At 53.6% G+C, this 13,786-nt stretch overlaps 1 protein-coding gene across 1 annotated transcript in view; it reads left to right on the top strand.

The window, feature by feature from the left end:
* SCRIB (scribbled planar cell polarity protein) overlaps positions 1-13,786 on the top strand; it is a 96,661-nt gene that overhangs the window by 37,662 nt on the left and 45,213 nt on the right. Inside the window, exons 17-20 of the mRNA XM_017838544.1 lie at positions 6,933-7,022; positions 7,620-7,697; positions 9,286-9,600; positions 10,309-10,389. Of these exons, the coding sequence (XP_017694033.1) occupies positions 6,933-7,022; positions 7,620-7,697; positions 9,286-9,600; positions 10,309-10,389 (564 nt within the window). The remainder of the gene's footprint in view (positions 1-6,932; positions 7,023-7,619; positions 7,698-9,285; positions 9,601-10,308; positions 10,390-13,786) is intronic.

Here is a 13,786-nt window from a genome sequence, read left to right as displayed (position 1 = left end):
AAATGTGGCAGTTCCCATTCCTGGATGGGAGTTGTCTTTATCCACCTTTATTTGTGCCTTTGTTTTAGCCTTAGCCTTTGTTCCTGCGCCCCTCAGGGTCCTTGGGGAGGTTTGGCCTCCAGACAAGGTGTACTTAAGAGATGTCTCTCGTGTGCTTTAAAGTGAATGATGCCAGGTTTAGTGCAAGAGTTTTCCCTATATCCCACTGTTCCTTGGACAAACACACTCATCTGGTGTGGCCTGCCCTTAGCAGAGGAGAATTGTAAAGTCCCCAGTCTTTGCAGTCTTGTAATTATATATTAAATGATGGCCAAAATTTAGAACCTTTCTAAAGTGGCTGGGCTGAGAGGAGTCTCCAGTGGAATTTTGTAGTGGAATGGTGCAAAAGGAATGACTGCTCCAAGGATTTCACCACACAAAAAGAATCAATAAGATGCTAAAGAAAGGAAGTAGAACATGTTCCCAGTGTCACCCATTCCAGCTGAATCCGGGTATAGGGTTTTGTCCTGTTTCCAGTTCTGGAACAGTTGAGGCTCAGTGGCTTTGGCCAATGCTCATTTTGCTTCACTTTAGGTAGTTGAGTGTTTTCATTTCCAAAGGACCCTGTTCTGCTGCATTCCACAGTCTGGCCAGCCCAGATTCTTGCAGGATCCCCTCCTCTGTGCCCATGGCAAAGCTGGTTGCCCATGGTGACGGGAGGAAGTACCAGCTTCCTAAATCCCTAGTTCTGGAGTTCATTAGTGAAATAACTAATCCTGAATTGTAAACCAGCCTGGGCTCAGGGGACCTCGAAAGGCCCAAGGTTTTGTGGGGAAGGAGCCTTGGTGAGGGTATCAGACCATTGCCTTGGTGAGGGTATCAGACCATTGCATCTGGAAACTCTCCAGGGACAGGACTCGGCACCTCCTTGGGGAGTTTATCCCAGAGGAGGATTGTTCTCACTGCAAACATTTCTTTCTTATATCAAGGTGAAATATCTTTCTATAGACACACGTACAGATGTGAATATTTGTATCTAACACGACTCCTCTCCCTGATAGCTGCATAACCATGGCCATAGAGGTCCATATTGAGATTGTCTGTAGGAACCTTGCCTCGGGTGTTATTTGTGCTTTGAGTGTCACCACAGTTGATATTTTTAAAAGGCATCCTTTCTTCCTCCTCCCTTTGGGAAATGTAGTCACTATCCTGGAGTCTCCCTGGGGAGGAATGTGCAGAAGCAGAGCAGAACCCTGCGTGTGGCAGGTCCCCTGTCCCATCTGCTCCTGGTGCTCTGTCACCAGTGGGGCTGTGGCAGGTCCCCTGTCCCATCTGCTCCTGGTGCTCTGTCACCAGTGGGGCTGTGGCAGGTCCCCTGTCCCATCTGCTCCTGGTGCTCTGTCACCAGTGGGCCCGTGGCAGGTCCCCTGTCCTGTCTGCTCCCGGTGCTGCTGTCAAAGGTCTCTTTTTGGTGCTCTCTGGTTTTTACTGGTCTTGTGGAGGTGTTCAGTGGGAAGACAGTGAAGTGCTTGACTCTGCTGAGTGCCCACCATCTCTGCCCTCCAAGTACCTATTCCCTTGGGAACTAAACCCATTGGAATGGAGAAAGGAATAACATCAGAGCCAGGAAACCTCCAGCCCATGTCCAGTGGCCACTCCGCTGCCAGGGCAGCTCTTCCCTTTGCACTCCTTTTCCACTGTCCAGGTTAATTTATCTCTCAGCAGTCACACAGCAATGCCCCACCTCCCCTTTGCTCACCGATATTTTTGGCCTGTCCCCTTGTCCCCATGAGCTGTCACTGACCGAAGCCAGACAGATTTAGCTCTTCTCATCTTTCCTGGTGAGTCAGTGCCTCCAGCTCCTGCTCCTCTGTGTCCCAGCTGTGTGCACCCGAGGTGATCAGAATCCCAGAATCATTTGGGTTGGAAAAGACGTCCAAGACCATCGAATCCAAGCTCTGGCCAATCCCCACTTTGTCACTAGACCAGAGCACTGAGTGCCACATCCAGGCATTTCTCGAACTCCAGGGACAGTGACTCCACCTCCCTGGGGAGCCCCTTCTGCTGCCAGCCACCCTTTCCAGGGAGAAGTTCTTCTGATGTCCAACCTGAACCTTGGGGCTCTGATGTGTCAGTTGTGAAGTGACACGTTCTGTTACACTCACTGAATGTGCTGTCAGTGTAAAGTGATGGAGGAGGAAGGGCTTTCTCTGGGGTTTGGGGGGGCACAGACCTCAGCAGGACACAAGGATCATTTCCTGGTGGGTGTCCAGCTCTTGGCAATCTGTGGATCAGGATTTCTGTTCATGCCAATGTATGAGGCACCGTGGAACTGCCATCCATGAAGTTATCTGATTTCTCCCATCCCTTTTATACATTGCAGTTCCACAGAATTTAGTGGCAATAAATTATGTAATTTACTAGAACTTTATGTTAAAAAGTATTTTTTGCGTTAGATATCCTGTTGAATTCCATTGAATATCCCTAATTCCTTTGTGGTTACAAACATGGAATAATCATCTTCTATAAAATTGTTAATGGAATAAAAAGATAAAAAGGGCCTGCCCCCTCTCCCCACCTCCTCTCATACAGAACTATTTCAATTCTGTCTGATTTGAAGTAAGATCAGGCCTGATGCATCTCAGCAGAACCCAAATGGTTCTTCCCTGATGACTCTTACGTGGTTCCTGGCTTGTGCAATACACACCTGAACCAGCATCAGGCAGTGCCAGTGCCAGGTCTTGGATCACAGCTTTCATGTTTCACACAAGTCTGCTTAGTGAATCTTCACTTCATCAGCCAAGTCTAGAGTCTTGTCAGAATAAAATAATTTGGGCTTTGAGGGATCTGATTTTCGTAAAATTCAGCTGTTTGGACTCTTGGGCACAAGTTGTCCAGTCCTTTTGAATTTTGAAAAGGTTATTGATGATACTATAAGTGGATTCTTCAGCTGCTGTTTCAGTGGGATCCCTCACCTTCATGTGATACGTGTCCATCATCACGTGTCTGTCCCTACACAAATCCAAAGTGTTTATTGCAGTTTCCTGTGTCACTGTCACAGTCTCATTTAAAGTTTCAGGGGCTGTAAATGCAGGGATTGGACACTTAGAGCCATGGAATCATTAAGGTTGGAAAAGACTGTTAAGATCATCAAGTCCAACCATCAACCCAGCACTACCACCATGTTCACCACTAAACCATGTCCCCAAGTGCCACATCCCCATGTTTTTTGAACACTTCCAGCAATGGGGACTCCAACACTACCCTGGGCAGCCTGTGCCAGGCTGGGACAGGCCTTTCTGGGAAGGAATTTTCCTGATATCAGACCTAAACCTCCCCAGGTGCAACTTGAGACCACTTCCTCTAGTCCTGTCCCTTGTTCCCTGGGAGCAGAGCCTGGCCCCCACTTGGCTCCCCCCTCCTGTCAGGGGGTTGCAGAGCCAGAAGGTCCCCCCTGAGCCTCCTTTTGTCCAGGCTGAGCCCCCCCAGCTCCCTCAGCTGCTCCTGCTGCTCCAGCCCCTTCCCAGCTCCGTTCCCTTCCCTGGACACGCTCCAGCCCCTCCGTGTCTTTCTTGTCACAAGGGGCCCGACAGTGACCCCAGTTATGTGCATCCCCGTGTACAGTGAGTTACAAATCGACGCCCTGCTTGGCAGAAACTTGCTGTCTTCTCTAGTCCTTGAACCCACGAGTGCATGTGGAGGAAGAACTTGGTCTTTCAGCAGCTCTGAATTACAACAGCTCCAAGCTTTGTCTCGGGGATGGGATGTGTCACAGGAATCCCCAGCAGGCAGTTGCACAGCAGTGAATTTGGACTGTCTCAGGTCTGTTGGGCAATGCCCAGGTGTCCCTGACTGCTACTGGAAAGTGAGTCTGTCCAGGTGAGCAGCACTTCTGGTGCCTCCAGAGCGGTGTATACAGTTATTCCCTGAAAGGTGGGAAATCTTGCAGGATCAAGTGGATCCATTCACAGAGAAGCTGGGGCTGCCCCATCTCTGGAAGCATTTGAGGGCAGGTTGGGCGAGGCTTGGAGCAACCTGGTCTGGTGGAAGGCATCCCTGCCCATGGCAGAGGGTGGGACTAGGTGGTTTGGTTTTTGGTCCCTTCCCACACAAACCGTTCCATGATTCCGTGTTAAAGGACACCTGTACTAAAAACTGGATGCAAACTGGTTTGAGGTGGCCCCAGTCCTTGCTTGATGTGTCCCTGGAGAGACACAGGCAGGACTGAGGGGAGGAGGTGGAAATGCTTCCTGGATCATGTTTGGTGCCTTTGGTGAATGGGTTCCCAGTGGGAGCTCAGCGAGGGATGGCGGCTCGAGGCTGTCGTGGCAGCTTTTGCAATTTGCCCACTTCTCTCACAGCAGCATTTTTCCACGAAGGGCTGGACCTTGTCTGTCTGGGGGAACAAGGAACTCAGGGTTTGCTGCCCACTTCATGAAGGTTTGTCCCTTCTGCAGCAAGTTTTGGTGGGGAGCAGCACAGATCAGTTGTTACATCTGGGATGGGCTGTGGGTGGATCCCTAGCTCTGGGGGAAAAATACAGAAGGAGGAAAATGCCCAGGAAAGAGCGATGGCAGAGAGGGAGCTGAGCTGTCCCTGTTGGGGGGTAGCTCTGCTTTGTGGCTCCAGGGTCAGTCCAATATCGTGGCAGTCCAGGCAGGTCTGAAGCAGCCTTAGGACAGAGGAGCTTTGGAGAACAAATAACTTCTGGGTTCAGTGCAAGAAGCAGACTGGCCTGTAATGTGAAGGGCCATTACAGGCTGCTGAATCCAAGACCTTCCTGCTCAGGTTCATATTCACATCAGTTACTCTTTGCATAGTTCAGACAAATATCCACCAGTTCGGTTCCTCACCACACTGGTTCTATGGTAAAACTGGTTTGCCTGGGGAGTTTGAAATCTTCTTTCCAGCCTAAATATATTTACATCCACTTGAAGCCAATTGAAGCTGCTGTTGTCTCAGTGTCTTTAACAAGTCTGGTTCCTGCTTGGTGTTTTGCTTTTCAATATACACAGATGGACAGAAGGTTCTTCCCCCTCGGGCCAGTTGGCTTTTCTGACAGGTTTCCCCATGTTTTTGGTCTGGTTTCCTGAATGTGTGAAATCAGGGAGTTTGTGGTTTATCTTTCAGGCAGTTTACACAGTCAGCTTCCCGTGCAGCTGGAAGTGACTTTCTGTGACCAGTGACATTGTACAGTCCTCAGTCCTCATCAGAAGTCATGATCCTGTCCCATGGATTCAGGCACTAAGGAGAACCATCAGCTGTCTTCCTGGGAAATACCAGGATCCTGCTATTAGACTATTCTGTAATTCTTGCCTGGAGACCTGGTTTTCCATCGTCTGTAGAAGTTTTTGTGTTAAATACAGAATCACAGAATCTCCTTACCACCAGGGTCATCAAGTCCAGCTCCCGGCCCTGCACAGGACAATCCCAAAATCCCACCATGTACCTGAGGGTGTTTTCTGAGTGCTCCTTGAAAAACACAAATGTGAGTCTTTAGAGCACTTCTAAAATCCAGTGAGTCTGGAAGGAAAAATGTGGATTTTGTCATTAGTTCCTAAAAGACTTTGTCACGTAAGAAGCATTTGCCTGGTCTGGAGCTGGTTTGAGTTGGGCTGTCGAGGACACACAGTGCTGTCTCGTCACTACCCCATTTATGTCTCACCTTGACAATCCTTGTCTTCCAGTATTCACCCAGTCTCTGGGTCTTGCACTGGAGATGACAGACTGGCAGTGAGTCTGGAATTGGGGATTTCCATAGGAAGATCCCAGTGTACAGGTGAGGGGGGGTTGGAAGGGAGGGGTTAAGGAAGGCAAGTCTCCTGCTCCCTTTGCTGCCCACACTGTGGCCACGTGAAGCTGACACTGACACTCGACTCCTCTGCAGCAGCTGCTCTCCATCCTGGGCCTTGTTTCCAGAGAGGTGACATCTGGAGGACAGCAAATTTGATTCTCACCAGGAGTCTGTGCATGTTTCTGTCTCTTACCTCACCAGCTCCTTGGTCCTTGACCCTGAGAGAGTCCTGTCTGTCCTGTTCCTTTTCCTGTATCCTACCACGTGCTCCCTGTCTTCCTTCTCATGACTATGGCAATGTGAATGGTTCATGCTGGTGTCCTGAATAGAAGCAGCTTCAGGTCAAGTTTGACCAACTATTGGCAATGCACATAATTGGGTATGTAGAGGTGGGAGGCAGGAAGGAGAAGAGACTTCTGGATTGCTCAGCTGCGATCCTGAGCAGCGGGGCAGAGGAGAGCAGAGGAAGGAGCCCGCTGGACAGAGCAGATGGGTTTTTGGAGTCATGTGTTGATTTCCATCAATACAGCAAAGCCAAGTATCCATTCAGAGTATTCTGGATGAAGTGCCCTCCTTGTCACTGCACACCGGGGTGACCTGGAATCCCCCAGTGGCACATGGAATTACACCTAAAGGGAGCCCTGTGGTAGAGCCGGGCTGTGATGTGAACCAGCTGGTTCTGTGATCCAGTCCCAGCCCAAGGCTGCCCAGTTTGCTCTGTGGTGGAATGTCCTTCCGATGTGTCCACTGTGGGCAAACTGACTGTTGGGTCAGGACTCAGCCACAGCAAGGGATTTGTGTGTTTCATGTGTTGTGACAGTGGTGCCTCTGAGACACGGGTGCCACGGCTCACCCAGAGGTGCCACAGCTCACCCAGAGGTGCCACGGCTCACCCAGAGGTGCCACAACTCACCCAGAGGTGCCACGGCTCACCCAGAGGTGCCACAACTCACCCAGAGGTGCCACGGCTCACCCAGAGGTGCCACAACTCACCCAGAGGTGCCACGGCTCACGCACAGGTTCCATGGCTGACCCAATGTGCAAGCAGACCACTCGGGGTTATTATTTATCATTTTAAAAGTCGTCCCTTGCTCTTGGAGGTGTTGTGGCCGCTCCCTGCTCCGCACTGACCCGTAACCACTGTCCCTTCTGCTTGCAGCTGACACTGACCATCGTGCGGCAGACGGGGGGGCTGGGCATCAGCATCGCGGGGGGCAAGGGCTCCACCCCCTATAAGGGGGACGATGAGGTAAGACCTGAGCTGTGTCACTGGTGAGGCACCTGCTTTTGGGGACTGGTTCTCTGTAGCTGGAGGTTGGGTGTCCATATGTGTCGGGGCCAGGTGGGAGCAGCCCTGGATCCCCCCACAGCAGGAAGCTGGTGGGACTGGTTGGTCCGACTTGGAGCGGCCGTGGGAGCAGCAGGTTCCTTCCCACCTGTGTCCTGAGGCATGGGACTCACAGGGCAAAGAGTACAGGGTTGTTCCACACCTAGTGGTATCAGCTGTGTCGTGTTCTGGTCCCGCTGGCAAAGGGTTAACATGTCATTCCCTGTTCTCCTGTGTCACCTAGGGGTAGCCCTGCCGTAGGGTCTCTGTCCTCTGTGTCACCTGGAGGGAAGTTCTATCCCCTGTGTCACCTGGGGGTAGCCCTGCAGTGGGTTTCTGTCCCCTTTTCCCAGCTCCTGAAGGGGGTGATGTGACTGCCATGTCCCCACGTCAGGGGGGGACATGCCAGGACTGGCCAGGGACTGACCCTCTCCCTGGAGCTGAGGGGTTGGAGGGGGTCTCTGCACTCCAGAGGGTTGAGGAATGGGCTCGACCTATAACAGGTGGTTTTGTTTCCAGGGCATCTTTATTTCCCGTGTGTCCGACGAGGGTCCTGCTGCTCGCGCAGGGGTCCGTGTTGGGGACAAGCTTCTGGAGGTAAGGGCCTGGCTCCTGTGACAAAGCAAATGGTTCTAGACGACTTGGAGTGGAGGGAGAAGATGCGCATCACACACGTTTTAGGCCAAATTAAGCATCAGGAGCTGTGCAAGAGCAAAACCGAATTCCTCTGGCTCATAGTTGATTAATTAATGTTACTGTGAATTTTTTACTGCTTTATAAGGACAGAACAACTCCTGCATTTCCAGCTCTGAAGTGTTGTGTGATGCAGGTGGGAAAAAACATATCTCCAGTGGGCTGAGCTCTGCACACCTGGGAGGGGCAAAAGTAGACCCTGTAGAATAACTTCTTACTCAGGGAGCCATGTCTGTCTTCATAGAATCGTGGAATCATGGAATGGTTTGGGTGGGAAGGGACCTTAAAGCCCACCCAGTTCCACCCCCTGCCATGCCTAGGGAAACCTTCCACTAGACCAGGTTGCTCCAAGCCATGCCCAACCTGGCCTTGGACACTTCCAGGGATGGGGTGGCCACAGGCAGCTTCTCTGGGTAACCTATTCCAGTGCCTCACCACCCTCACAGGGAAGAATTCCTTCCTAATATCCCACCTAACCCTGCCCTCTTTCAGTGGGAAGCCATTCCCCCATCATCTGTCGTGCCAGGCCCATGTCCAAAGATCCCCTCCACCTTTCTTGGAGCCCCATTAAGTACTGGAAGGGGCTCTAAGGTCCCCCCGAGCCTCCTTTTCTCCAGGCTGAGCCCCCCCAGCTCCCTCAGCTGCTCCTGGTGCTCCAGTCCCTGCCCCAGCTCCGTTCTCTTTCCTGGACATGCTCCAGCCCCTCAATGTCCTTCTTTTTGTGAGGGGCCCAAAACTGACCCTGGGGTTGGAGATGCCTTGGCAGTGCCAGCACAGGGGGACAAGAACTGTCCTGGGCCTGTGGTCACACCATGGCTGGTACAGGCCAGATGTCATTGGTTTTCTTGCCCACCTGGGCACACACTGGCTCACGAGCAGCCAGTTTCTCAGGAGAATGTTGTGGGACACGACATCAAAAGCTTTGCCAAAGTCCAGACAGACACATCCACAGCCTTTCCCTCACCCACTGAGTGGGTCACCTGGTCATAGAAGGAGATCAGGTTGGTCAGGCAGAACCTACCTATCACAACCCCGGGCTGGCTGGGCCTGATCCTCTGGTTCCCCTGTACGTGCCACACTCCAGATCTGCTCCATGGCCTTTCCCACACCAAGGGACTGTCCCATTGGCAGCTCTGCGTGTTTTGGGGTGTGAGCAGGGTGTGAGGAAGGCGAACAAGAAGTTGTGTCGACCTGAGTTGTGCTGAGTTTTATTGGTGGAGATGGTCCTGGGTGGGTGTGTTTTTCTAGGAGCTTGTTGCCTGCAGGGTTCATACAGGTGTAGGGAAGTTGGAGCTCCCTGTGAGGGGAGCATTCCTCTGAAAGGGATTTTACTGGGCTGCCCTGGCCTTGGACGGGCAGCAGGTGCTGTGGGATGTAGGGAAGCTCCTTGGAGGTGCGGGCACACCTGTGGGAACAGGGTGCCAGCCCGGCTCTGCAGGGGCTGAGGCTGGAGCTGTGTGTGAGGTGAGGGCTGTCCCTGCTCTGTGCCCAGGTGAACGGCGTGTCCCTGCACTGTGCTGAGCATCACGTGGCCGTGGAAGCGCTGCGAGGCTCGGGAAGCTCCGTGTCCATGACGGTGCTGCGGGAGCGGATGGTGGAGCCAGAGAACGCCATCACTGTCACTCCGCTGCGCCCCGAGGATGACTACAGCCCCCGGGAGCGGCGCGGGGGGCTGCGCTTCCCCGAGCGCCCCGAGGGAGCCCCTGCCACCGAGAGATATTCCACCTGCCTCATGCGCAACGAGAAGGGCCTGGGCTTCAGCATCGCCGGCGGCAAGGGCTCCACTCCCTACCGGGCTGGGGACACGGTCAGTCCTGATCCCCTGGCATCCCTGAGTCTTCCTCACCCCTGGGTATGCAGCATTGGCCCTGGGCTGGTGGGCTAGCTGGACTCTGAGAGCCAGGGAAGTCAGGGAATCATGGAATCCCAGAATGGATTGGGTGGGAAGGGACCTAAAAGCTCACCTCGTTCCGCCTCCCTGCCATGGGTGGGGACACCTTCCACTATCCCAGCTTGCTCCGAGCCCCATCCAACCTGGCCTTGGACACTTCCAGGAGTGGAGCAGCCACAGCTTCTCTGGGCAACCTGTGTCAGGACCTCACTATCCTTATAGGGAGGAATATCTTCCCAATATCCCATCTAACCCTGCCCTCTGTCAGTGTGAAGCCATTCCCTCTTGTTCTGTCACTCCAGGCCCTTGTCCAAAGTCCCTCTCCCTCTTTTTTTATAGAAGGAGGGGGGCTGGGGCTTCCGATCTCTGCCAGTGACATCTAATCCTGCTGCTGCCCTCTTGGCACATATTCCAGGCTCTGGGCCACGGGAAGGCTTTGCTGACAGTGGCTCTGGGAGCGGAGAGTTTGTGGAGTGGAGAACAAACGGGAAGCACCAGGGCAGGGGAAGGGTCTGTGGAGGGGAGAGGGCTGGGACCTGCCTGGCACCCAGGAACGGGTCTAGAGAGCCAGGCCCAGGTGAAGAGGAAGCCCAGGCTGCTCTGACCCTCCTGACTGTGCTGCAGGGGATCTTCATCTCCCGGATCGCAGAGGGTGGTGCAGCCCACCGGGACGGAATCCTGCACATCGGAGACCGGGTCATCTCGGTGAGTGGGTGTGCAGGGAAGGGGCTGACTCAGCTCTGTGCCCTCTCTCATGCAGGAGCTGCTTTTCTGGCACTGAAGCTGGATTTTGGGGGGCCTTTTTTCAGCTCCTGAGCCTTTTGGGGGAGCATTTAACGTGGGTGGTTTTACCCGGTCCATGACAGTTGGTGGGTGCAGTTACACCTCCCCTTTCCCCAAAGGCTGTGTGTGAGTGCTTCCCCCAGGGACGGCATGGAGAGAGGTGACATGGCAGCACTGCCCCAGCCTGGTGTCCCTCCAGAGCTTGGGGGACAGCCCGAGGGGGCTCTGCCTTGGCGAGTAGAAGGGATAGAGCCTTTTCGGGCACAGTGGGGTCAGCGCGAGCCGTGAGCTGGAGCAGAGGCGTCTGCCCGAGGGTGCTGTGGAGCAGGGCAGGGGTAGCTCGGTGCTTCCCTGCTTCACTCGCAGCTCTGGCCCGTTTCTCATCCTGTCCGTGCGGGTCTCGCTGCTCTAACCTCGTGTCTCTGCCTACTGTCCCTCGCTCCCCTCCTCCAGGGAGCCTCTCCTGAGCCTCCCGACCCTCTTCCCACGCTCGCATGCTGCCTCCGAGGGAAAGCTCCTGCATCCTGGTGCTGGTGGTGGGTTTCTGGCCCAGCTGCTGTGGTAAGAGCACGTGTTACCACAGCGCTGGCGTGAGTAAACACTGATACAGCCTCGTCAGTGCTGGCTTCTGTCTGCTCTATCCCTGGGCTGGGACTGTGTTGTATTTGCTTGGGCACGTTTCAGTGGAGCTCAGGCCCAGGTCCCACATTAGTGTCTTGGCAGGAGACTTCAACTGGTACAGCATCACTCCCTTCCTGCTAGAACTCCCCACTCCTCTTAAACTCAAGCCCTGATCCTGATCGGTGCCACATAGGCTAAATTGTTTTGGGTTTGTTCGTGTTTTAATGCTCCCTGGTACAGAGGCAGGACTTAGGCCCAGCATTTGGGGTTGGTTTGCTCTATCTGTGGCAAGAAGAGAGAAAATCTCAGAGTCAAAAGTCAAACCTGTCTCCACCCCCCTTCACCAGCTCTATTTATATCCGTGGGCAGCTTTGTAGGAAAAGCAGATCTAATTCCCTAGTAATAGCCTGCAGAGAATTCCAAGCAGGCTGTGTGGGCTCAGGGCTTAGAAGGCTTGGGGCCTGTGCTGGATTTTGATGTGGCTGAGGCCTTGCTGTCATTAGTCCCAACACTCCCGTGGGGTCCCCTCGGTACCTGTACCAGGTGAATGTGGCCATACAGGTTTGGTGCTGAGCACCAGCTGCAGTTCAGGTCCTGTGCTCAGCTCTGATTAATGCAGGAGCAGGTCACTGCTTTCCAGGAGAACACTCACCGGACTATTCCCGCAACTTCCGAGCCTGCTTTCCGCACCCTTTTGAAGCAGTGGTTGCCCATTTTGGTTGGAAAGGCTCCAGGCTGCAGTGATTCCTGGGGTGTGGGTGCAGGCTGCGTGTGTTCCCTGTACCTGCATGGGGAAGAGGAGGGCCCTCGCTAGGTACTGGGCTCGTGGGTCCCACAGGCAGGGCCTATTTCCAAAGCCGTGGTCTCCTGGGCATGGCCTCAGCTCTCACTTCTGTTTTCTTAGGAAAACAAATACAGCACAGCATCCTGCTCTTCCCCTGTGCTCTAAACCCTCCTGGAGCCTTCTGCAGGGGAAGGACCAGAATTGCTCCTTTGACTTTCCTAAGGGAGCTTTGAGCACATGGATGAAGAGCCCAGCCTAGGTCTCCTCTCCGAGTTAACACCCCCCAAAATTCCCCAGTGAGTGACACTCACTCCCCAACTTCCCCGTGTTCCCATGTCTCTTGGGAGTCCTTTTGGTGGGGGAAGACATGGGGCAGGGAGCTGCTGGGGGCAATGTCAGAGAGTTGGAGTTGTGGGTTGGGAATCTAGCAGGGAAGGTGCAGAATTGGGAGCAGTCACTAGGGACATCTGGTGTTTTTGAATGGGACTGGGAGTAGATTAAAGAAAACTGATTCTGGGGAGATTTAGGACAGTGGTAGGTGACATGTGGAGTCCTGATGAGGCAGTTTGATCCCTGAGAGATTTGTCAGAATAATATAATTTCCTGGCACACAGAGAAGTGTGTGGAGCAGGGAAAGGACAGAGATGCTGTCCCTTCCTCTTGGACACTCAGAAAGCTGCGCTGCATGGCAGCTAGATAAAGGCCATGGAAAATGAGCTGCCTAAAGGCTGGGAGGGCTCCAGCTTTGCCAGGTAATGCAGAATTACTGGGTGAAGTGCATCAAGGGCTGTCACACAATACACCTCTGACTCTGGGAGTCCTGTGCCCTGATCCCTGTTCTAGGGAGGTACCGCTGAGCCCTTCTGGTCTGAGCCCCTTTGACCACTCTCATCATGTCAGGGACAGGAAAATAGCAGAGGGGATGTGAGAAATCAAGAGTGGGTGATGCTGGAGCAGGTCTGTCTGTGGAGTATCACTGTAGAGTCACAGAGTCAGAGCAAGGCTTGGGTTAGAAGGGATCTTAAAGATCATCTTGTTCCAGTTCAGTGATTTTGTTGGGCCTTGATCTGGTAATAGAACCCAAAGGCCGAGTCTCTCCTGCGTGTCACCTTTGTTAACCATTTGAGGACCCAAGGGATCCTCCCTTCCCACTCTTCTGGGCACATGGCTGCCACTTTCCCTGCTCCCAGGTCCAGCCATCAGCAGGGGTAAGTGCAGATTCCAAAGGTGGAACACACTGCAGACACAGCTGGCCCCAGATTCACACAAGCAGGAAGGGGGGCAGTGCCCTTACAGGTGCACAGCTGAGCACAGGGAGTCTTCACGGGGCAGGAACAACAGCCAGCTTCCCCCAGGTCCTGCCTGCCAGCTCATCGGGTTTGCTGGTGGAATGGGCACACATTCCCTGCCTCTCTCAGGGAAATGCTCATGTCTGTAGGTCTCCAGCCTGCAGCCTAAGCATTGAGGTCTTTGGGGCTCTTTGGTCAGACCCTGAGCCTTTCATCCAGCTTCTGGACCAGCTCTTGGCTCTCACCACCTTTTGGATTCCTGCTTGCTGGCTAGTCCAGCTTGAATTTTACCAGTAGCTCTCACACACGTACCCAGAACAGCATGAACTGGCACAGTAAATACAGAATGCGGGGAGAGGGCAGAGCAGATGTGATGAGCAGGCCCAGGGCTTGGCCACAGCGGCACCGACCAGCAGCCTCTTGTTCTCCACCCTCAGCATTTCCCTGTGCTAGTTCCTCCTCTTTCGTCCTGGACCAGTCCCCTTTCCCTTTTGGAAAACATTCCATAATAAGTGATGCACGTTCCCACAACCCACCTTGAAGCTTCCTGCAGCCAGTTGGCCCTTTCCACAAGAGCTGTGCTGAGATAACCTTTCATAATCTCCACTACCTCTCTGGATGGGTT

This window comes from Lepidothrix coronata, unplaced genomic scaffold, assembly GCF_001604755.1.
Source record: "Lepidothrix coronata isolate B3197 unplaced genomic scaffold, Lepidothrix_coronata-1.0 Scaffold345, whole genome shotgun sequence".
Classification (NCBI taxonomy): domain Eukaryota; kingdom Metazoa; phylum Chordata; class Aves; order Passeriformes; family Pipridae; genus Lepidothrix; species Lepidothrix coronata.
This window is presented reverse-complemented; position numbering and strand designations above follow the sequence as displayed.